The sequence below is a fragment of the Semicossyphus pulcher genome, unplaced genomic scaffold (genome assembly GCF_022749685.1).
Source record: "Semicossyphus pulcher isolate SPU_LCO1_2020_fin unplaced genomic scaffold, fSemPul1.0.p SCAF_18, whole genome shotgun sequence".
In the NCBI taxonomy this organism is placed as follows: domain Eukaryota; kingdom Metazoa; phylum Chordata; class Actinopteri; order Labriformes; family Labridae; genus Semicossyphus; species Semicossyphus pulcher.
Window position 1 is genome coordinate 17,887,430 of NW_027211691.1, and position 24,802 is coordinate 17,912,231.

Genomic DNA, 24,802 nt, shown 5'->3' on the forward strand with positions numbered 1-24,802 from the left:
ACGTCATTTGGAGCCAGAGTCTGTGCAGTAAGGATCGAAGGGTGGAGCCGCCGTAGCCACTTCTGTTAACCAAAGCACACACTTAACTTGCTGAAAAAACAGCAAGGACCCCGCACGTCGGCGTGTTTAACAGCAGAGCAGCTTCTAGTGTTGGTCTGAAGCGGACGTTCACAGATATGTAAACTTCAATGACTGTAGTGAATGTCTGCAAGAGCCGTATTTGTCAACAGAGCTGTCAATCATCCTTTTTACAGCATCAAATAACTAATTAGAAATAAACTTGTCAGAAAAATGAACACTTGGACGTAAATCACCATGATAAGAACTAACTATAATGACAGAAACCATGTTTGAGAAACATTTATTTGTTGTGTATTTGATTTTATAGTTTGACTTATGTCCCATCTGTTAACATGGAGGAGGCGGGCTTTATGACCTATACCGCAGTCAGTCAGCAGGGGGCGATAGAGAGGGTTTGGCTTCACTTTTAGGGAGCTATCATGTCGTCCATCTTTTTATACAGTCTATGACCCATACCAACAGTTAAAAGTTACCAACCACCTCAGCGTTGTCCTTAAGCAGTATTTCTGGACATAATGTTGTAATGTCAGTGTCGTATCTCGTTTTTTTCTTGTAAATTTAACATGTTTTAATTAAAGGGATAGACCCAAACTATCCCTTTAATGTATCAGGAAAAATCTATTCTAGAACAACATATCAACTTTTCTCATCAATATCCAATTTTGGCAACTAAAGCATGATTATAATTTTCTTTTACTTTTAACTGAAACTAAGATCTTCCTTTTAGGTAAAACAAAGTGCTTTTGTTTCCTTAAGCTGACCAAAGAATCTGAAAATCATTTTTGGTTTTAATTACAGGAGGTAGATTTAGAAGTCGACCTTTGACCTCTTCATCATGGCAAAAACAAGCACTTGCCCACACACTATCATAAGATCCACTATGGTTCCTGTTTATGTTTAATACTCACTGTATTAAACTTCCTGCCTTGTTTTGTAGTAAAATATTAATAACGCTGTCAAAAAACATATTCTTAAATTCAACACCAAACAACTGGTGCGTCCTCCTGACATCCTCCATGTTTCAGCTCACCGGCGGAGCAGAGCCTTTGTAATTACAACTCGACAGCTGGGAAATTGGAGCTTCCGTCAGGCATGTGGAGACGGGGGTTAATAATACACCCTGATCAATGTCAGCCTGAGTCAAACTGAGCTTAACAGCAGCGGTCTTGTTGTTTATCTGGTGCACAGAGACGCTGCATCAAAACAAGATTCCTGCTGATGATCAATTGAAAATGAATCCTGCAGAATGAATCGCCTCATCGGTGCGTCAGTTACGCTTATACTCACCTGTTCAAGGCCGTGCAAAGCTTCATTTCCACGATACTTAACCTCTGATTTTGAATTAATTGCTTTACAAACAACTTATTGACAAACAATAGCATGAAAACTGTTCTTACCACAGTTTTATAGCAGGCGTAAATAGCAATATTAATCTTTCACAACCTCTCTGACAAGAAATTGCAGCAAAAGACAGCAAACAGAGTCCCCTGAATCCACTTACAACAGATGGATTTATAAGGCCACTTTAAATTATTTTATAAGCCCTAACCAGGGTCTTGTGACTCTCCCTCTGCAGGCTTCGGAGAGCTGGACAATCAGAAGAGAGTGGGCTTGTAAGTGAGTCATTTCATGCTGTATGAGGGCCGGCACAGAGCGCTAACAGTTTTTTTTAACTGCAAATTATGCTAAGCTACTCCACAGGTATCACAGAGTGAAATGTGAAGCTGGAAATTAGCATAAATTAGCATATCTCTTTAAAGGAACAATATGTAATATATTTACTGGAATTTATCATAAAGTGGCCATGATCATCAGAGATTAAGGAAACCTGCTAAGTTGAAATTCTGGCTTCTCTGACAACAACGCTGCAGCCGGTATGTTCTCCTCCTTAAATTTCCATTCCGGTGCGGAACGTCTGTGTGTGTTTTTTCCGGCCCACTGCCCATTTCGTCGACCCGGGTTGCCATATATTAAACAACTTGGCGCACAGGACTCGTTGCTTGTCATTGCTGAAGCGCTTGAGTAGGTTCAGTGTCTTCAACCTGGCAACCCGCGTGAGCTTCGTGTTGTACTAGAAGTGTAGCTCTGTGTGTCTCTGAGTGTGGGTGGTGGATCGAGTGAGTGAGAGAGACAGGAAGTGAGTGTGTGCGCATTAGTTACGAGAGTGAACGGGGATGGGAGCGGATCAGAGGAGAGTGTTATCGGTAACTGAAAATAACAGAACGACTGTACAGTGAGGCTGTGTGTGTAATAAAGAGACATACTCCTCAAGACTGAAGCCGTGCTCTCCTGTTTTGCTTCCTGCTCGCTGCTGTGTGTGTAAAGTGACGGAAGTTAGCCCCGAAGCTAGCCGCAGCTTCTGCCCTGGAGCAGACTGATAAGTCTCCCCTGTGCTTTCCGACCACGGTGGGAACGCTGAAGCTAGAAATGGCTAACATTTGAATCTGGGGAGGAGGGGGCGGGGGGAGACAATGTTCTCCAATATTTTGAATTTGGACTGCAGTACCCTTGTTAGGCGCTAGCTGTCAATGTTACATATCGGTCCGTTAAGCAAACCAAGTATGATGAATGCCAAAATCTAACCAAACTGCGACCGTTTCACAACATTACCCACATCCTTTGTTGGCTTCAGGCACCAAAACCTTTGGTTATGCTGTCCAAGAAGTACCAGCCAATCACAGCACAGGAGGGCGGGATCAAGCAGAGCTGTTCTGAAAAATAAAAGGACCGTAAACTTTCCTTCTATCCCTTTTCTCAGTTTTATATCACTGTAAAATCAAGAAAGTTAAACTGTGCAAAACATGAAGACTTGTCTCGGTGGACATGTGACACATTTTTACTGTTCGCTGCAGATCAATCACATGTGCAAATAATCGCTAGTTGCAGATTGTTTTGAGATGGTATCACCCATATGATCCAACATCTTTTTGATCAACTCATTCTTGAAGATGTATTTTTGTTTACACTGGATGCACTGGTTGTGTTGGGGTTATATTGGCTCCTTTAATTTGCTGTCAGCGAGTTCAATCTGGTGTCCCATAGGCCGGTTGAGTTTATCGATCTGAGAGATGAATCTGGACGCTGAACTTATGATCTCACCGCCGAGCTGATCAATAAACCATCTGTTAACACACACACACACACACACACAGGACACACAGCAGAGCTGAACAATGACGTCAACATCATTCATGTGTGCACACAGGAAACAGCTTCTTCTATCTGACTCGTTTTTGATTTAGATGTTTTGAGTCAGAGGAGAAGAATCCAGCGTTGCGATGGGGAGCTGGGTTTGTGCACTGGGGATTATGAAGACCTTAAATCCCCTCTAACTCATGTGGAAAACTCCCACTTTGTTCCGGCCTCACACAGATGCTGTCTCATCTCTGAGCCTAGCCGGGCCGAATAAGCTCTGCAGGACAAATCACAACAGCACAAATGCTTTTCTTCTGCCCAAATGTGATGTGTATTAGAAGTTATTGGATTTCTTTCTAAAAAATGTTCTGTTCTGTATCCCCAAAGGTGGTGGAGGGAACTTCCTTTACATACACTCAGCCACGCAGAGGGAGGGCGACGTCGCCAAGATGACGACCAGGACTCCCTTTCCGGCCAGCGTCGGCCTGTGTCACCTCCGCTTCTGGTTCTACATGCACGGCTCCGACAGGATGGGAACGCTGAAGGTGATTAAATCGGAGCCACATTTCCATAAATAATTCAAAGGCGTCTTTTATGTGCGTCTCGCTTACAAACATGTTTTTCTTATTGTCATCTGCTGTCAGATGATCCATCAAAGTCAACCTGAAGGCTTAATTTGGATCTTACAGTTCCTCTCACTACATTAAACTCTGCTTACTGTCAATCAGCCGATACCCACAGGAAGGAATGAAAGTCTCCTTGCTAGGAAGTGATCGATCAAAGCGTGACACCTCGCAAACTTGATTATCATATCCATCTTTTCATGTCTTTTTTAGGCGTCTTTGTTGGCTGGGTTAATTTCAAGACAACAAACAATAAGCAAATATTAAAAAGCAGCTAATTGGAAAGATGTGCACTGAAGAAATGGGAAGAACTCCACGTACTGTTAGCAAATGTGCTGAAACTTAAAAAAGGAAGCAGAATTTTTGTTACAGTGCATTTTAATTGCAATAGTCATTATGTACTGTTCACTTACTGCAAACTGCCATATTTTACTTCATGGTTGGAAGTGTAAAAATACATATAATTAAAGGAAAAAAATATGCAAACTAATAATCGGTTTATTTTAATAGAAGGCTTCAGACTTGGTTGATTTTAATCATAATTTCTATACGAGGTCAAAAATAAATTGAAATACTTGAAATTTTCCAAAAGTTTTAAAGAAATATATAATTTATGAGAGTTTGTCTTTTCCTTGAAAATATAAAAAAAAAATGATGCACAATTTTGCATCCAGCGACAGGCCTATTGAAATTTTGATGCCCCCTCCCTGTGATGCACAGCACCTACAGGCTAGCTTGCAGCTGTGGGTAGTCACTGGCTGTGTCTCAATTCAGGGGCTGCATCCTTCGAAGGACGCAATTTACCGAGGATGAGTCGTTCATACCCTGTGTAGACCGCTATGGTCAAACTGAAATGAGACAGTCTGGTCTACGGAGGATTTCCTGTTTGCGTCACCAAACGTGTTGCCCAGCAACAGGTAGCTAGCGGGCTAACTAGCTATCATAACTAACGTCATGTAACTTAACCTGTAATTTTAAACATTACTTGTTTCCAGGCCCTTTTTGTTTTCTTAACATGTGTGTCACTAGCTATTTGATTGAGTTGAAACCAAAAACTTCTGGGCCACTTGAGAGTCCGCAAACTCATGTGAATTGGCGTGCAATGAATCTTGGGATACGTTGGCGGATGCACCCGATAAATCCTTCGTGACCCAGGAAAAGGAGGATGCATTTGTTGCCCGCATCTTAAGTAGTCTTTGAAATGGGACGGCCTTCGACGCACCACTGTGACGCAATCTGCCTTCAAATACGGCCTTCGAAGGATGCAGCCCCTGAAATGAGACACAGCTACGGTGTTTGCGTTGAGTGTTTTCACATTTAGCTGTTGGCTGCTATAAATGCCAATCAACATCCACAACAAGCCCCTCCCTAGTTTCATGTTCACTCGCAGGTCATAACCTGAAGTATTGGTCACTTTATGTCTCCTAAAGTTTCTGTGTTGGTTTTGCACCTCACCAGGTCTACACTGTCGGACCCAGCGGCACCAGTCTGCTAATGTGGGCAGCTACTGGAAACCACGCCAACCAGTGGACATACGCTAATGTCATACTTTCCAACCCGGCACCTTTCAAAGTAACCTTCCAGGCGGAGGCGGGCGGAGACGTGTGGACAGACATCGCCTTGGATGACATTTCCTACACTGCACAGTGTGTGGAAGGAGGTAAAGTTTTTCCTTTTTGTCTCTTTTTGCTTCACTTTCATTCGGTTTCTTGATTTCTCTTCATTTCCTGTCCTCTTAGTGCTGCACTCATTTTTCATGCCTTTTCCATCAATTTTCACCTTCTCCCGTTTCTCCTTTTTCCACATTTTCTGTCCACCAACATCCACGCTCCTCTGCTCCGCTCCCATATAAATTGCGTGGACCCTCGGGGGGAGTGTAGGGAGTTAATGGAGCCTGTTGCCCTGCAGGTCCATATAATTTCACCGTGGAGACTGGGTCAGCCTAGGGGACGGCACAGAGGGCGACGGGGGGCTGAAAGCAATTACATTTATATTGTGTTGTTTCCTCTCTTCCACCCTGCTGTTCTCCTTTCACCCCCTGAATCACTTTTCTTCTGACTTTCTGAAGAGTCTGCTCTTGATTTCTCAAATAGACCATTAAAATACCTCTCTGTGTCTTAAAACAAGCCTCTGAGGTTCTCTCTGAAGCACGAGTGTGAACTAATATCAATAAACACGGTTTAAAGATGCTTTAAACACTCTGCCTGCATGTGTAATTATCTGCTCTCCTGTTTTATCCCCTCAGGACTGGTGACTCCCCAGCCCCTGACCTGTGCTGTGGACCAGTACCGGTGTTTGTACTCCTCCCATTGCATCCCAGAGACCTGGAGGTGTGACGGCGAGCCGGACTGTGCCGACCGGTCCGATGAAGAGTTCTGTCCCACTATGGTGCCCGGTACTCTTCCTCCTCAGGATCAGTGTCCTGATGGACATTACCAGTGTTTGAATGACCTCTGCCTCCCCTCCATACTGCGCTGTGACGGCGTCCCGGACTGCCCTGATGGAGAGGACGAGTACAGCTGTCGTAAGTGTGCTGGGGAGAGAGCAGACTCTGCTGAAGTGTGGGTTTAAATTCGCCACCATAAGACATATTGGCAGTATAAGCTACAAAGATCCTTGTTAGCTTTTAAATTCCCTGAAATACTGGTGGTTAGAATGGAAAAAAACATACTTTCACAGATACACCAGCAGCTCTATAGCCATTCAGACACATTTGTGTTTTCATGCCAATTTCTATGTAATAAGTTATGTCATGTATGGCCTGACAAACTGGCGAACACGCCCCTGTATGCAGACATCAAATGGGTTTATATATTTCAGTGTAATAAATTTAGGGCACCACATAAAAAATATTAAGGTAATACTACTATCTCATTCTGACTGACCGCCAGAGACAGTGTGAAATACCTGCGCGGAACGTCGAGACATAATACCAACAAAGTCATGTGTGATGTCAGCAACCTGGCACCCAGCAGTTGTCTACAGACTCCAAGGGAGAATGAACTCTAGTGGTCGTCCAGAATTCATAGAACCTTAGTTACATTCGTAACTCTTGATTACTTCACTTAAAGGCCTCAAGGCAGAAGTTTCAGTGACAGAAATAGCAAAACCTGGACAATAAAAGCTAAACTGTTAGCATGGCTAGTTCAAGTATAACTATGATACAATGAAAATATGTTTTTTGGTTGTTTTTACTAAATTTAGGTCACCTGACCTCTTAAAGGAGCAATTCGCCCCTGGAAAAAGCCACTGTCAGTCAAAGCTGGTGTTCTCTGTAATCAATAGAAGCTATAATATTTGATATTTGCGCCGTAGCTGTGGAGAAAGTTTTACAAACAGTTTGTGGTTTCACCCATTCTACATTCCTACAACACCCAGAGTGCATTGCGCCCCTCCCTCTGAAAGAGACGCTGGAGTGAAATACCACCGTTTTCCAGTCAAGGACATTGATCGCTGCAGGCAGAGCGGTACAGAATCCCAAATACGACGAGAATATACCGGTGGATCGTCTAAAAAATCTTCAGTCTACATTTCAAACCTGACAATTTTGAACGAGACATGACATCGGAGGCGAGCGTCCTAGATTGAGGAAGTGTAGTTTAGCGAGCTCCCTGGCCTCCTCCAGATGACGCGTTTGACGTAGTCTGGTGGAGGTTTTCCAGGGCCCATTGGAGAAGTGGATAGCGTCCTCCTCCTACTAACTCACCACCTGTATCCTCACTGCTTTACTTATTAACATCACTACATTGTAATTGTAATTTTAATCTAAATGCAGACCTTGGTATTAAATGTGCTCCTAGAAAATTCACATTAACTTCTCATCATTGGTTTCTTGGTTGAGAGCAGCAGAGTGCTGAAGAAGTGGCCGATTTTCCGTGTTCTCTGGGTGAAAGTGCTCTGAACTGTTTTAACTCGATTTTTTAAACACAAATTTCACCCGTTCTTGCTCCAAGGAGAATTTGAGTTTTCTTATCCCGTGTGGTACGCCCACAGTGATCTGTGAATACACCTCTCAAACACTCTTTCACCCAATTTCATATTTTAATAATTTCCTGGTTTCTCTCTTTCCCCCCCCCTCCAGCTCTGCTGCAGTGTGAGCTGGGTGAACTGGTGTGTGAAGGTTCGCCTGGTTGTATCCCACTTCAGAGGCGATGTGACCGCTCTGCCGACTGTCTGCCGTTTCACTCGGATGAGTCCAGCTGCCATGGTAACACGTCTTTACCTTCCCTCTCCTTTAAGCTTGCAGCCATTAACTATTTTATGATTCCCTGACCTTGAAGCTCAGACACAGCGAGCCTCTTTCTCAGTGCAGTTCGATGTCCTTTTGAGCTCTACAGTTTTGATCATATTCGTGCAGTTTCCCACTTTCAGCACTAACCGTTATTTGGATTATTGTCAAGTTATGTTATGAATGTTCAGCTTCCCCCGCTTGAAAGGGATTGATAAAACTACCTGAGTGATTTTTAATGATTACACTCAATAAGAAAGAACAGCTGTTCCTTTTTAAGTTCAATAGTTTCACTTTCACTTTCGTTAGTTTGATTCAAAAGCAGTAAGGCGAAAAATAGGAAAGAAACAGAAAAACATTTATGCAACATTAAGCATCAGCGCCATATTCTACTAAATCTTTTTATCCCACATTAAATTGAAAAAGAAAAACAAAGTAAAAGTTACTGCCACCTGCTTTTTGAAACTCCAAGCCTTAATAGTTAATGTAAATGTGTTTTATATAAGCAATATCACACTCGAGGTCGTGATGTTCTGAATATCATCACGGCTGTGATTCAGCCGTGGCCGCAGATAATCACAGCCGTGCTTATATATGGAAAATAGTAGTAAACAGTAAAATAAAAAATATAAAATAGAAGTAATAATCAACAATACATTATTATTTTTTGCTCCATTAACTCAACTTGTTCCACAACTTTTGTTGCCTAGCAACACAAACATTCTACAGGTTGCCACAGATCAGCTTCTTTGTGTGATGTACGTTTATCTGTATGTTTTAATTCATCATCAACCAGTGAAATAAGAGTCTGCTGTGTGGTTCAGAGGTACCAGCTTGATTAATGTAGTCTGCTGTAATGCTAAATAACAGTACACCGAACACATGGCTGAGGCGGAGTGATACACAGAGTGAAAATTCCCAGTGATGTTGATCTCTAAATCGGCACTGATGGAATGCCTCTTGTCCAGTCAGATTACTTAGTTGGAACAAATCGTACATATTATAAAGTAATATGAATCTGTTTTTTTTTCTGGAATTCTTTTATTTTAATTATTGTGATATTTAGTTTAAAATTGGCCATTTTTCTATTTAATGTATTTTTCTATATATATACACAATATCATATTGTCATGAGTAACTCATCAGTTTTGACTCAAGTGTTGCCAAACTCCATCCATGACTGCTCGTTTCCAGCAGTGACTCCTTGGATAAGTCAGCCTGTTTAGTCTTCCAAGCACATCTCAAAGGTTACTGCGAGCTGCCAAGATCCATTAAACCCAGCTTTCTCAGGAATAAGACCAAACCTCACATTTAGCCTGTCCCTGCCAAAGTCACTTTATCAAGGCCGAGCGCAACTTCAGGCTTTCATAATGGTCTTTCAAACATGATGATTATTTAAAAGGCCACCTTGATAACCCCTCACAACACCTGTGGCAGGAGGTGTGTTTGTCATCAGATGTACTAAAGTGCTGTAATGCACATGCTGGCGCCTTCTGCAGAGGTTAATGGATGTAGCTCAATCGTGCACCGTTTCCCCCCGTGCAACATAATTCACCAATTTCATGTTCTGAAGTCAGAGCAGCTGCATGTTGCAGTGTACGTCTGCTTCCTGTCAGGGGGAAGAGAGAGACGCATCATGGTGGGTGAAGAAGCAGAGGAAACAGCTTTGGAGGATTTTCTTTATGTGTTACATTCACTTTCTTTTGTGTGATTTGCAGATTGTCCTCCGCTGTATTGCCTGAATCACGGCTCATGCCTTGTGCAGCGACACGGGCCTGTTTGCATGTAAGTTAATAAACACACACCTACACGCTCTTAAGCACGCGCAAACAAAGATGTGTATCATGTCCCTTCTTCTCACTCCTCCTTTATCTCTCTTTGCGGGACTTAAAACATGGAAATCCCATCAGTCTCATTTCTCTCCCTGGAAAAGACACGCTCCATGAAGCATGTGGGAATCTTGTGCTTATTCCCCACAGCTTAACCAGCGTGGTCCTGCCTTCATTTATCCACCAGCACTGTGTGTCCTGGGAATCTCTGATGGATCCTCCTGGTCAATATTTACACACAGCCCACGCTAGCAATCGTCGTAGTGGGTAGACCACAAAAAAGTCATGCATCAGATAAACCTGCTGAGATGTCGCCACGTGTGAGGAGACAAAACGCCTTCACAGGCCGACACAGTTGGAGTTTGTACTATTTTTTAAAGAAGCCCATGAATATAGTTGTCCGCATCAGCAGCTTGGAACGTCTGCAGAGAAATATTTCATTACAAAAGTAAGGTTGCGATGATGAGACTTGAGGCTGCTGCATCTGCTACAATCATTATGCGCCAGCGAATCCTCAATGAATCCTCACAATTCTCCATCCAAGTGTCAGAAAGTTGCTTTTTCGACAGACTGGAAGGGAATTATGCAGCAGGCAAGATACTTTTGCCAAAGTCACAAAAGTGTTCGCAAAGTTATCAGTGTTATATTTTTCAAGACGCTGAGTCAGGAAAACTTTAAAGACCAACTGAAAATAATGTTTTGGGGTTTTTTTTGCTAAAGCATACAGTATATCCACTGTGTAATTAAAGTCCTCGGAAAATTACTCAACCCAAAAAGATTAACTTTCTTGGTTTCATGATGTTGCCCCGTTGCATTAATTTCTTTGAACACCAAGTATCCGTTCCACCAATAGACAGAGAGTTGCGTCAGTGCAGGTCCAATATGCTCCGTAATCCGCCATTGCAATGTCACAACTCTCTCTCTCTCTACAGTCTGAAAGTATCGTTACTCACTCACTCAGTCACTCAGTCACTCAGTCAGTCAGTCAGTTACTCAGTCAGCCAAAAACATCCCGTATTAGCTTTCTTGGCAAAGCATCTTTGTTATCTTACAAACATTAACACTGTCTGGGAAAAGCGTGTTGCTAATGCTAGTTTCCTAGAACAGATAGCTAGCTTATTAACATTAATCACACCTGAAAAAATGCCATTGGTCCTATAAGAATGCAGTTGTTGCCCTCACTCTTCAATACCAAAGCTAAAGACGCACATGGCTGTCCTAGCTTGTTAGCTACAGCACATGCTTGTTTACTGTCGCCAGTACAGGAGCTCAGCCTGCCAGCTGCTGTCAATCAAACACAGACACGCCCCTTCAATCGCTGAGATGAAAGGACTCTTTTCTGATAATTCAACAAGCGCTCTTCCTTCCGTCCTCCTCACTTACTGATAATATACAAAATTATGTAAATATTGAAAATGTGATTTTGGTGTTTCTGTAATGTGAAGAAATCACAGTGCTGTTCGTGAGAGATTCAGCCTCATTGTGTTTGATTCACTTTTTTATTCATCCTCCAATCCAATATTCCCCAATGCCACACCGCCACCACTGCCTCCTCTCATTATGTAACAGGGCTTTACCGCCGTCATTCACTGCACAGGGTGGTTTGGAGCTCCTGTAGCTGTTCCAGCATTGATAACAGCCCCACTGTGGCAGAACTAGAGGCCAGCATTGGAGGGCATCTCTGCCTCAGTATTTACATCACGTTCCCCCACTCTGCTGAGCAGGATACACCGGGGAAACAGGCCAGGGACCGCCCACTGCCATGGCCAGACTGTCACACAATATATACCCTGAACCGCTCTGAATGATAATGACACAGTCTGGTTTCGCTGAGGCTGAGTGTTTCGTATTAGAAGGTCAGTGTTGCTCAGAAATCAGGCTGATACTGAACAGATGTTGACTTGGAGCACAGTCTCAGTTTGGGAGAAGAGGAACCGAAGAGCCAAACTGCTATTAGTCTGTTTCCATGCTGGGATAAATCTTGCACTGATAGAAAAGATAGGGATGTTTTTGTTTTTGAAAAGTTTTAGGTAATATATTTGGATCTGTTGAGGGGCCACAGAGATTGTGAGTTATGTTCTTGAACTGATTTATTATTTTTGTTTTATCTTTTTGCTCACACTCTAAAGAATAAGGCCAGTTCTATTCTGTTTTTGTGCATACTGTCAACAAATGTCACGAATACATGAAACCAGCAATGGATACCTACCAAGGGCACCCAGATGGTACTTCAGCAGTTGCCAGGGGATTGACAGAGAGATTGCGCAATAGCTGAGCTTATTAAGGAAATATGTGTATGTTTAGTAAAACACATACATAGCTAGAATAATGGATGAATGGCCAAAATAGTTAGCTAAAAGTTATAGCTACATAGTTGAAATAGCTGAAACTATTAGATAAATTGCTGAGACTGTTAGCTGAATGTGAAAGGTGATATTTTGAAAAGTAAGATTAAAATAATAAATGGTTTAAATAGAAAGCTATAAGTGATAGTCACATGGCTGAAAAAGCAAGCTGAAATTAATAGATAAATGGTTTGAAAATAGCTAGCTTGAATCTGCGGATAAATGGTTGAAATGGATAGAGCTAAAAGCAATGCATTTAAATGGCTGAAATACTAAAGCGAGACTTAAAGCATTTGTTGAAATAGCTAGCTAGACGTTATAGACAGATGGTTGTAACAGTTAGCTAGAAGCAATCAATTTAAGTTATTGAACTAGGTAGCTAGAAGTAATGGATAAACAGTTAGCTTAATCTCATGGATAAACTGTTAAAATAGTTAGGTAGAAGTTATGGGACACGATTTGATAAAGTTAGCTGGACTTAATGAATTTATATGGTTAAAATGGTTAGCTACAAGTAATGGATACGTGGTTGTAATAATAAGCTAGAAGTAATGCATTTATATGATTGAAATAGCTAGCTAGAGGTTATAGACAAATGGTTGTAACAGTTAGCTAGAAGCAATCTATTTAAGTTATTGAACAAGGTAGCTAGAAGTAATGGATAAAACAGTTAGCTTAATTTCATGGACAAACTGGTAAAATAGTTAGCTAGAAGTTATGGAGCACGATTTGATATAGTTAGCTAGAAGTAATGCATTTATATGGTTAAAATACTTGTAGTAGACATAATACATTTCTATGGTTGAAGTAGCTAGCTAGCTAGTAGTTATCGATAAAGGGTTCAATAAGTTAGCTGGAAGCAATGCATTTAAGGTATTGGAAAAGGTAGCTAGAAGTAGTGCTTAAATTGTTAAAGTAGTTAGCTTAAAGTTTGAAATAGTTAGAAGTAATGGATACGTGGTGAAACAGTAAGCCAGAAGTAATGCATTTATACGGTTGAAATAGCTAGCTAGAAGTTACAGATAAATGGTTGTTAAAATTAGCTAGAAGCAATGCATTTAAGTTATGGAAATAGTTAGCTAGAAGTAATGGATAAATGGTTTAAAAAGTTAGCTTGAATTTATTGATACATGGTTTAAATGGTGAGCTAAGTTGTGGGTTAAGGTTGAAATAGGTAGCTAGAAGTTGAGAACTTGAAAAGATAGTGAAGAGGTTGTAAAAGTTAGCTAATAATAGAAATAGTATGGCTGTAATTGTTTGCTAAAACAGGACCTGCCACCCAAATTGCTTTAATGCAAACTTTAGACTCTAATAATTAGTGTTACAGAATACATATAAACATGCAGTTAAAATAATATACTAGTTAGTAGCAAGTTGTCCCAGCATCTGTGTGAAAACTTTGTGTTATTTCTGGTATCTGCTCCCAGGTGTTTTCCAGGATGGACAGGCAACCGCTGCCATGTGAGGGAGAAACCAGCTCTCTCCACATCATCACCCAAACCAGAGGACACACAGCTGGGTAATAAACAAACACACCTCCCTGCTTATCTCTATTAAACTGTCTCACCTGGATTTATTTGCTGTATCCTTGCATGCCCTGTTAATGACTCTGCAGTTAATTAAAGGTAGCTCTCTAAGCAGGAATTAAGTGTACCTCCCTCTTGTTTAGTCTCTGTGTATGTTGGCATCGGCATCGGGCTGCTGATTCTCGTAGCGGGAGTCGCCGTCTGTGTTCTGGCTTTTTGCACGAAAAAATGCCGAATGTGAGTTCTGCCTACAATAATAAAAATGTTGCTCCTTCTGCTGAGGATGATATTGGTGATGATAAGTGCATTTTATTCCACAGAAAGCCCAACCACATGGACTACGGCATGATGGATGACCCAGCCTTTGACTGCAGAGCGGAGGTCAGCACACAGAAATGTCCAATCAATCATCAGCAAATTCAGTTTGAGCAACATTAGATTTCCCAGCTATACAAATCTCATTTTTCTACCATATTTATTCAATAAGGGAAGTAACATTAAAAATAGGTCAAGAGGTGACCCCCCCAGCCTTTCTGCTAGATTAGATTTTTGATTTAGGATTATTGATTTTGTGGGACATGTTGGTATTTGAGTTCCTGTGTGTGTTATATTAACACACTGTAGTGAATATACAGCAGGTCGACACAATAACTGAATTATACTATCTGATTAAATCTATACCACTGATCCTGTTTAGGGTCGCAGGGGGCTGGAGTCCATCCCAGCTGTCCACACCAATAACAAGCAGTTAAATTAACGCATACAAATGAAACATGATAAAGCTTTTAGACAGGGCTGCATTTCATTACACAGGTGCAGGAGTAGAAGCATCCTTTACTTATGTAAAAGGACAACAATAAAAAAATCTGTTCCAGGTAAAAATGTGTGATAAAAAAAATCCTACAAAAGTGAAGAAAACAGATGATCAAGAAATCATAGAACAATATTGTCCTCTGTTACTTCTATAAAATACAAAATGAAGCCACATTTTATCTTGTTTTTCTGACTTAGTTACAGTTAAATATAGTTTCGTACTTTAACTTAATGCTGACACACAAATCTTTATTCCTGTTTTGCTCTAATCTTTCTTTTTTTTGGTAATATGGTAAAACATGTACCTCTTTGGACCTCAGACTGTTTGGATTAAACCGACTAAGAAGTTTAGAGGAGAAAGAATTGCTAACAAATCATCGCTCACATTACTTCATAATCATATCACATGGTTTTTTTTTAAATATAAACAGTAACTAGTAGTGAAGGGCACTCACACTTGCCACTCATTGAGTTTGGTGAGGTAATCAGCTCAGTGCAGGGTCAGGTGTGTGTGTCTAATTACCCTGATTAAGACCAGGTGTGTGAAGCCTGTATATATCCTTTGGCCTCAGTGCTCTGTGCTGACTCATTACCTCACCTTCAGAGGTAGTGAGAGGTTCAGTCACTGTGTTCTTGTGATGTGTAGGGTTTCGCGAGTCTGCAGAAGCACCACCAGAACCTGTCTGTGTGATTTGCTCACCATTTCTAGCTTCACTTAGAGTGCAGTTTGTTGTTGCTGGTGAGGTCTTTTCCACACCCAGACTTTTGTGTCTCTCTTTTAAAGATGTGCCTGGTGGCGATCGTGTTTTGGTTTTGTAGTGTCTCCTTGGAGTTTCTAGTCAGCTCCATGCAGCGGTGGTTTAGTTTCCCTTTATCCGAGCGTAACTTTTAGCTCATTACAAATTTGGTGTTTCCGCTCTCCAATCCAATCACTTGTGATTTTGTGATTATCCCCATGGGATAACTTTAAGGGTGCTTTCACACCTAAAGTCTGTTTGTTTGATCCAAATCAAAGAGAAAATTGTTACCATGTTGCATTTTGCCTAAAGTTTGTTCACACGGCAGCTTTTACCAGCGGACCAAAAGTTTTGATGCGAGAGGAAGCTGCTCTCTGATTGGTCAGAATTTCCATGTGGGAAAAGTATACAAAGAGGGAGAGCACACTCCACACGTTGGCAGACTTTAATGTCTGAGTTTCTTTTTACTTTTAACCAACATTGTTGCATCAGGTGTGAAAGCACCCTTTGCGTCCCACTCCCCATCATCCTGACACTAGAGTCAAAGAAAAAGTGCAAAATGACTCTGTAGTGTAGTTAAATAGAAGTATGAAGTGGGAATGGCATAATATAGAAATTCCAAATTAAAGTACAAGTACAGATGCTAGACCACAAAAGTATTATTTATGTTGCCTAAAATCACAGTTTGCATCAGTACCCTCACTGTCCTCACACCCTTTATTGGTGTAAGTAAAAACTCCCACACACACAAAAAACCTTAACTGTTCCTTTTATTGCATTCATCCACTTTGTGCTTCGTTTGCTGCTGCTGGTGTTCCTGCTATCACTGAAAAAGACCCCATTCCTGCGGATGATACAATCAAAGCACTGCCATTTGGTTAACAGCTTCTATAAGTGTGTGTGTGTGTGTGTGTGTGTGTGTGTGTGTGTGTGTGTGTGTGTGTGTGTGTGTGTGTGTGTGTGTGTGTGTGTGTTTGTAAAAATACACACATTTTATCTGCGTGGGTTTGCGTTGAGTGTCATCCCGCATATACGTAAGTGAGTGTGGTGGATTTAACAGTGCCTTTTAGTTAACGTTTTATTTTATGAATATATGTTTTACTTATGCAAACATGTATCATTTTTCAAAGCACATTACTTCCCTGTGATATAATTCACACTCACACTACAGGTGTAATCTATATTTCAGTGTGCTCTATATCTGTGCTGTCTGTACATATTTGCTTTCATGTCTCAGCCGGAGAGGACGCAGCTATAAATAGACAGGTGTAGGTGTGAACTGCTATCTCCACATCCCAGACAGAAGTTTCAACACTTGTTTTACCGAGCAGCAGAAACAGTGTGTGTTTATTCCACTCTTTGAAAGATGATGAGATGTTTTATGGAGGTTAGAGGTGTAATTGTGGGCGTATAACGGGTCAATTAGATTTTAATTGTGCCTGCATTTCATGGGCTCCCGCTCATTACAGCTCATGTGATCTGAAGCTCAGTGTACTCAGTGTTTTCTTCCCCTCAGCCCCCGTCCCTGCATGAAAGACCAGGCTGTTGTCCCGGACTTAACCCCAGCAGGAGTGATGGTCGTGGGCTTTCAATCAGTGTCTACCCCTGGAGGAGGGAGGCGGAGGTGAGTCGCCTCTGCTCGGCCTTTGGGGCTTTACCCGAATTATCAGTGCAGAAGTCAGTGACGTGATATATGTCTCTTTGTGTGTTTATTCGTCCACAGCAGGCCTCGACCTGGAAGGATGCCAAGCTGTCCTTCGCCAACCCGTTCTACAATTACCCCCCTGATGCTAGTAGCGCTGACTACAGAAGCTCTGAAGCATAAAAACAATGGACTTTACATATTGACACTGCAGTAGATCGGGGTCAAACAGTGTGTGCACAAACTTGATGAGTTTGTCTCGACCTGCCAAGCTGCCAAGTGGGAGGGAATTGATGCAAAGAGTGGAAGAAAGTTTGGATACTTTGCAAGGAAGTATTAAAGTCTCAAAAGCTGCATGTTGTGATTGACAAGTAAATTATTAATTTATGAAATAAATGATGTTAACCTCCCAACTATCTGGTTCTCAATATGGTGATAAAAGGTAAAAAGGCTGCACACTTACCTGTGATTGCTGAATTTTAAATCTTAAAGAAATGTGTCCATAAAAATACCAGTAAATTTAGTTTCAAAAACACTTGAAGAAAAGCAATGAAGATTGTAGATGTAGAAATGAATAACTGCAAAAACAAATGTTATATCAGGTTCAACCTTAAAAGTTATCATGATTTCTTTTGTTAATAGGCTTCTTTCTAAAACATGACTAGCGCAATATCACTGTCATCTGTACGGTAAATATTAAAATACAGCAAGAAGTCAGTTAGCTTAGCTTAGCTTAGCTTAGCTTAGCATAAGAGCCTGGAAAGAGGTTAAACTGCCTGGTGTTCTCCAATGGTAAAAAAAAATATTAAAAATGCTTACAATCTTTGTCAACTTTGAAATCGGAAGCAGTAACTTCCTGGAAATGTTCATAAGCATAAGGAAGTGTCCCAATCCAGGGGCTGCAGCCCTCGAAGGGCGTATTTGAACGCGTCACAGCAGCGCGTCGAAGGCTGTCCCAATTCGAAAGCTGCTTCAGCTGCGGCCGTCAAATGCGTCCACCTTTTCCTCGGACACGAAGGATCCATCAGGTGCATCCCTCGCGTCCCAACATATCCCAAGATTGACTGCACACCAATTCAAACGAGATGGCGAACTCTCACCCGGCAGAGTAACAGACTTTTAAATGTAAAAGTTTTTGGTTTCAACTCAATTCAATAGCTAGCGTTACATGTTAAGAAAAACGAAAGGGCCCTTGAAACAAATTATCTTTAAAATAATAGGTTAAGTTATGTGATATTAGTTATGCTAGCTAGTTAGCCCGCTAACTACCTGTTGCTAGGCGACAGGAGCGGCGTTTGGTGCAGCAGGGGTAAGGGCGGAAACAGCTGGTGACGTAAACAGGAAATCCTCCGTAGACTAAATCATCTAATTTCACTTGCTATGAATGGCGTATCCTCCATAGGCTGCCTCCTTCGAAGGCTGCAGCCCCTGGACCGGGGTACAGCTATGCTAAGCTAAGCTAATGAGCTGCAGGCAGTAGCTTCATGTTTAATCAACAATTAACAGACACACATGCAAGTCAAACTTCTGATTAAAGACAGAGAATAAATGTATTTCCCAAAATGTCAGACTATTCTCATTAATACTTCAAGATGTTGCTGAAACAGTAAAACTAAATGGCCTTTAAATAGACTTTAAAAGACGATTTAAGCCAGCGGTATCCCAGTCAAATAGGCATTAGAGCTGATTCGAAATCTTAATGGTGGCCACTTTGTGCACTAAATATAGCAAGTATAGCAGTTTATTAAGCGTGCAATACTCCTCTTACTTGCAGAAATGTTGCTGGGTGTCTTGTGCATGGTGATTAAAGGTTCTTCTTTAGTGCTGGCAAAAGCAGAAAACCTCCAGTTCAGTGAACTGAAAGGCTCCACTGAACACACCGAGCCTCCAAATGAGTCCCGACTTCATTAGTGATCCTTTTTAATCCCCACCACTGCAAATAAAATACTTCGCCCCTGTTTTATTTGCAAATGAAAATCCATTACCAGTCCACATCCTGCAGCTGCTTTGTGTGTGGTGTGAACTGACTCCCTGAGTCTTTGTATCAAACCAGCGCTGAGCAGATGGGACCATAAACGGCACGGTTACAGCAGTCTGTTATAAATTTCAAAACTGTTTAGTCATGGTCAGACATGCAGTCATAAATGTCTTCCTCTTATTTGACAGTCAAAACTATGAGTTACGAGATCGGGCCATGTTTCCCTTCAAAATGCTTCCTTTAAAATCACATGAGGCAATAAAGTGATCTCCAATCTGCTGTTGTTGCTCCTGATTAGATTTTTAAGACATTTCGCCAACTGTTGCGCTGCTGTATTTTCAAAATAAAACTCAGTGGAAATGGAGGAAAGTAAAGGTCACGCTGTTGTTTTGTATTACCAACCAAGAATAACATCTGCTACAGTTACTTGCAAAATAAACAAAAATTATTCATTTATTCAAGACATTTATCGACCTTTCACAATAAAAGCACCAGCGTAAATAATAAAATGCATGCTGTTTCTGGTCCTGTCGAACCGACAATTGTGCAGACATCCCACAAATGCTTTTAGTAACTCCTGTGCCTATGGCAAAAACCTATAGTGTTGAATATTTACTCATCTATATTAAGCATAAACAGCTCAACATATTGAACAGAAACAAAGATTTTTTTAAAAAGTTCTTTCTCTGACTTGTTTTTTTTAACGCGGTACTTCGGCCTTTAGAGAAAGTTGGAGCAATGATGCCCATCCCTAGAAGCGATGCAGTCTCCATCCCATTTATAATGAATGTCAGGTATAGGGTGGTTCATGCGAGTGCTCTGAGTGCCTGCACTTATACTGAAAAACAAATCTACCCCCGCCCCACTCCCTCATATTGGTTCACGTTATGAATCTTTAATTTTTGGACTGTGAACCAACACAATCTCCAGTGTCATTACTGCTTAGTCTGGTTCTCCATCACTGTTGGGTCTTTGCTGAGTGTGTAGGTGGATTCTGGGTCAGAGATTTATCAGAGGGCCACAAGATCAATTTCAGCCTTTTGAGCAGCTCCACGGTTTTATTGTTCGTGCCCTCGCCTTTATTGGCCCAATGCCTTTTCCTCTGACACATTCTGCCCTGCAGAGCCAAAAAGCAGCAGCTACCTTTTCAGTCAGAACTGAGTTTGGACTGGGATCTGTCTTTTTATCATCTGTTTAACTATATTTCAAAAAGTTATGCCATAGAAATGTATCATTTCCATTAAAGACAGCAGGTTAATTGTCTCATTTAAGACAACTAGAAAGCTAACGCTGCTAAAGCAGGAGATATAGCTAGATGGACAGATAGCCACAGCTATCGATAGCTGATTTGTCTCTGGTTAATTACAGACTATAGCTAATCTACTCTGTGAACCAACCTGCCATCAGTTTGTTTTCTTTACAATGAGGCAGCTGCTAAACTTAATCATGAAGATATAAGCTAAAGCTAAAAGCTTAGCGGAACAGCAGTACCGGAATTCCCAGCATTTGACTGATGCAACTGGAGTCCTTAAGATAGTTTTAAATCACATATTTGAATGTACAAAGTTGCTGTTATCATTTATTTCAATTATATATTTATAGTAGAATTATTAGTTGTTGACATACTGAAATTATCATGTCCAAATCTGTGAAAACATGATGTAAAAGAGACATAGCACCGGCAAGATCAAGTGTTAGCTAGCTGTGAAAGACAGCCACAGCTAGCCGCTACAGCTAAAACAAAATTAAATTCTTTATTTTCCCTTAAATATAATCTGTTATTAAAGAATAGACTTTAATGACCCAACATCTTTGTTTGTTAATCCCACAGAACTAAATGAGGTGAATGTCTAAATCTAATCATACACGGACAACAAACAAGCTAGCTCTTGCTAACGGTAACAGGCTTAGCAGAGTAGGACTAACTGCTAGCTCAGCCTTTGTATTTATATTGTAGATTGATTTATTATTGATTTAGACATACTGTTATCAATAGAAGACAGATGTACAGCAAAACAGATATACATTAAATCTCTATATGGACTGTGTGATATAAATAAATAGTGCAAAGGGAAAAGAACACATTGTGTTCGTAGATAATTGAAGATAGTCTCTGCATTGTTTTACATATTCTGTATCAGCTTTATATATAATAAGGGTTTATAAGCCTTCTGGTTAATTTTTGCATTTGTATTAGTCGTATTATTGGTGCCATAATTAACAATTGTAAAGCCAACAAGGGCGCCTTTCTCTGTGACTCACCCAGAACACCGACTCAGCCTTTTCACAGCCTCTACATCAATGTTTGTTTGTCTCAATCCTGTGACATTTGACCTAACAAAACTACAATCAATAGCCTACACAAAAACCCTTTTTCCACTACCATGCCAACACGCACAAACAATGCCGCCTTACTCCAGCCTGCACGCTCTCACATGATCGCCTGCTGACTGAAAATGTGCAGCTATCAATGCTTTTTGTCCTGTTTTTCTGGAAGCGCCGTTATTTGTTCTGTTGAATGGCACACAGGAGAGCTGCTAAACGGCAGCAGCTTTTGTCCTTGTGTTGTCGTTCATAAAGCAACGTTAGTCAGCTTTTCCTCACCGGAGCCATTGTTGTCACGGTTTTGTTAATCACAGAGCGGAGTCCATCTAAAGGTCACTGTCTTGTTTGCCCACCACTTGGTTCCTGTAATGGAAACTCTCTGCAATGACTGCCTTTAAGGACTCCCTCGGTCAAGATAATAGTTGACTCTTGTTTCATTAACATAACTGCCCAGCTGAGTCCTCTCCCGACCTGTGAAAGCTTTCAGCCCAATTTCCTCTCCTCCTGCAGCTTGGGAAACAGGGGTTACCCAACCGGCCCAGCCAGGTCAAGGTGAAATATACCTCTTTTACTTGTAATGGTGCTCAGGATTGGTTCTTTCATCCTCGGGGGCTGAAGGCAGAGGAAAATGTCTGCTATTTCTCTCTCAATTCAGCGACCATTCTTCACCGAGTTTCCAACAAACACCCCAGGTCTCGGCCTCTGAGTCTGAAGCTGAGGACACAAGACGCCGCTAAGGTGCTTCTCAATGGATCTTCCATAGTTTGGGAGCTGTAAAACCTTTTTATACACATTTTAACGACCTCATTTTTTGTACAGTAAAGGTTTATTATAACCTGAAAGAAATGTGTGAAGGGGCTTTTATGCACCTTGTACAACCAATTATTCCCATCTGCCGTAAATATCGACCTGTCTCTTGCTCCGCTGCGTCCCCTCATTGTGCACTGATGCTTGTTAAGTTTCTAAGTACAAGAGACAGAAATCAGGCCATCAAACAGGCTGAATTAATGAGATTCTTAAGTTTATTGTTTACTTGCGATACACAGATTAGGCTTCAGGGAATTATTGGGGGAGATAAACGACCTCTGTGGAGACGTTTATTCTGCCATAAAGTGGAAATACAATGAATTACTCGTTGAGTTTGATCGATTTGACGTGGTTTTCCCATGTGCGAGGGCTTCGTCAGAGCGGCTGGAGAAGGTAATATCACCTTGTTGGATAATGTAAAGCCCTCCACTGTTAAGGCTTGAGGATGTATTTGACCCCACATCTTTCAGTTCGGCTGTAGACGTTCATTGCAGCTTTAAACTTGGAACATCTGTTGTTGCAACAAATGTATGCAGCAACAAAGAAAGGCAGGCTATCTTAGCACCTTGTAAAGACAAAGACTTTAACAAAGTATAGATTTGTGGGTTGGTAGAGTCAACTCAATTTAAATTTTCAATTTAGACAGTCACGATTTTTGAGTCAAAATGAGTCACTGTTTCAACTTTGAAACCTTGAAAGGCGTCCCAAATTGTTTGCAGTGAGACAGCAGCCTGATTCATCGCGAGGAGCAAATTAGTCATTTTCCGCGCAAGAAATGACTCAACAAAAGATCAAGCAGTGGGTAGATCAATCAGACTTTTATAGTTCGAGGTAGATGGAGCTCTGCCGGTAAAAGTAGTTATAGCAGGCCCAAATGAGGGTAGCAGACGGAGACCTGTCGGAGACGCTCAGGCTGTCGCGTCCATCTTTCGTGTGCTACAAGCTAGCAAGAAAACAGCTGCTTATTTACACCTCCAGCAGAAACAGAGTAACATTAGCGCTCAATTTGCGTCGTGTTTAGGACAAATGTTAGTGAGAAATTAAGTCTTCTTTGAGCTCGGTTTTGGTCTCCGCCAGCAGCTTAGGGAAATGTGTCTCTTTAGCTGTTAAATGCTCAATCTAACCATCTAGACGCTAACTGTCCGTCTGTCGCTTGGTGCTGGGCAGGTAGCACACCGTTGTTTTTAGAGCTTTTACACTGGAAAAAAAACTGAAAGCTGTGAGAACAAACAATAACCATAGAGAGCTCAAACACCTGACTACATTTGTAGTCCGAGTAGTCCTGACCAATCCAGGAACAGCAGGCTTTGGTGTCTTTCAACAGACATCTGCATGCTATCAGCTAACAATCCGTTCTAGAGCAAAACTTTCAACTTGAGACATATTCGTTTGACGATGTGTCGCCAAAGCCGTTCAGAGGGAATGAATAATTTATTTTGCTGACATATCTGGAGGGGAGAATTTTGCTTGCTTTTGATGTGAACACACGGTTGCTTCTCAAGTTGCTAACTGGACTGTAAACAATGCAGCGCAAGGAGACGGAAGCCTTGGTTGGAAGTCCTTATCGCTAAACGCTCGCAACACCTGAATGCCTGACATGTTCACCGTTGCTCCCAGAGGCTATATCGCCCTCAGTGTGCTTTAAAGAGCAATAAGAACAGCATCCAACAACTATATTAATTGAAGGCAGGTCGAGCTAAATGGGGACTCTTTATGATGGTGGACTTACCAAGATGGTTGGAGCCCTTGTACCATATAAAACTCATTAATATACCAGATCAATTCTTTGGTGTCACTTGGTTCACCGCTGCTAAATATAGTCTTCACAACAGCCAACCTTTTTCAAGCTTCCACTCAAAGCACAGCTAATGTTTGTGTGCTTTCAGGTCTTGTTAATATAATGGTGGAATGGAAAAGCTAATAATGGGCAGTGCTATAATGGAAAGACCGAAACAGAGCTGAGCCTGTTCGCCTCAGAGGTTTCAGTTTGCCACTCCGCCTCTCTCTGCTCTCTGTTTATTAAGCAGCCAACTGTCATAAACGCGGCTTTGACATGCGACTCAACAAGTGGGACCCAAACCCAGACACAAGCACTCTTTGGAAAATGTTCACTTGCCCCCACTCGGATCGAAGTGCCTTGATGTCGCTGGAAGAATCCCATTTCACTTTATTAATTTCATCACAGACTTTTTGATGCTCTTTAAGGTCACCCCGGGGAGAACGAGTGCGGTGTGGTTTCCAGCCAAGCAAAAGTTCACCGCATCGGTGACTGTTCCTGCTTGTACGTCAGAAATGGAAGGAGTCGGGGACGGCTTGTGAGTGATGGAGGGAGGGAGGCTTAAGGAGAAGTGAAAGAGGATGCTTTGAGAGATTTTCAGAGTGGTCGTCTGAGGACTGCAGCTTGGTTTCTTTCTGCTGGAGTTGTGGAACAAGGTGATTAGAGCTGCAGACTGCATGGAGAGATGTGGCTGCTGAGTCTCAACTGCTTCCATGATTAAACTGCTCGGAAAGAGTCTCACAGGGAGAGAGAAAAAATAAAAGGCGGAGCAGTCGGGATTTCTTTCCCAGCCTCAGAACTAAATCACATTTCATCCTACTACTAGAACTGCATGATGCGACTGAAAGATGCTTTACGGTTTAAATGGCCGCACTGCACTTGTCAACAGCAATCTGCCTTTATGAGGGAAATACATCACTAACCAAAATGGTTTCATGGGTATTTTTTTGGTGTTT

General features: G+C 41.5%; 1 protein-coding gene across 1 annotated transcript in view; it reads left to right on the forward strand.

Annotated features, from left to right (window-relative positions):
- The window catches only part of malrd1 (MAM and LDL receptor class A domain containing 1), a 67,711-nt gene extending 50,450 nt beyond the window's left edge, over positions 1–17,261 (forward strand). Inside the window, exons 24-33 of the mRNA XM_069667693.1 lie at positions 3,604–3,761; positions 5,298–5,499; positions 6,085–6,363; positions 7,921–8,046; positions 9,786–9,852; positions 13,669–13,760; positions 13,911–14,004; positions 14,088–14,148; positions 16,834–16,941; positions 17,041–17,261. Coding sequence (XP_069523794.1) covers positions 3,604–3,761; positions 5,298–5,499; positions 6,085–6,363; positions 7,921–8,046; positions 9,786–9,852; positions 13,669–13,760; positions 13,911–14,004; positions 14,088–14,148; positions 16,834–16,941; positions 17,041–17,142 — 1,289 coding nt within the window. The 3' untranslated portion in view covers positions 17,143–17,261. The remainder of the gene's footprint in view (positions 1–3,603; positions 3,762–5,297; positions 5,500–6,084; positions 6,364–7,920; positions 8,047–9,785; positions 9,853–13,668; positions 13,761–13,910; positions 14,005–14,087; positions 14,149–16,833; positions 16,942–17,040) is intronic.
- The last annotated feature ends 7,541 nt before the right edge of the window (positions 17,262–24,802 follow it).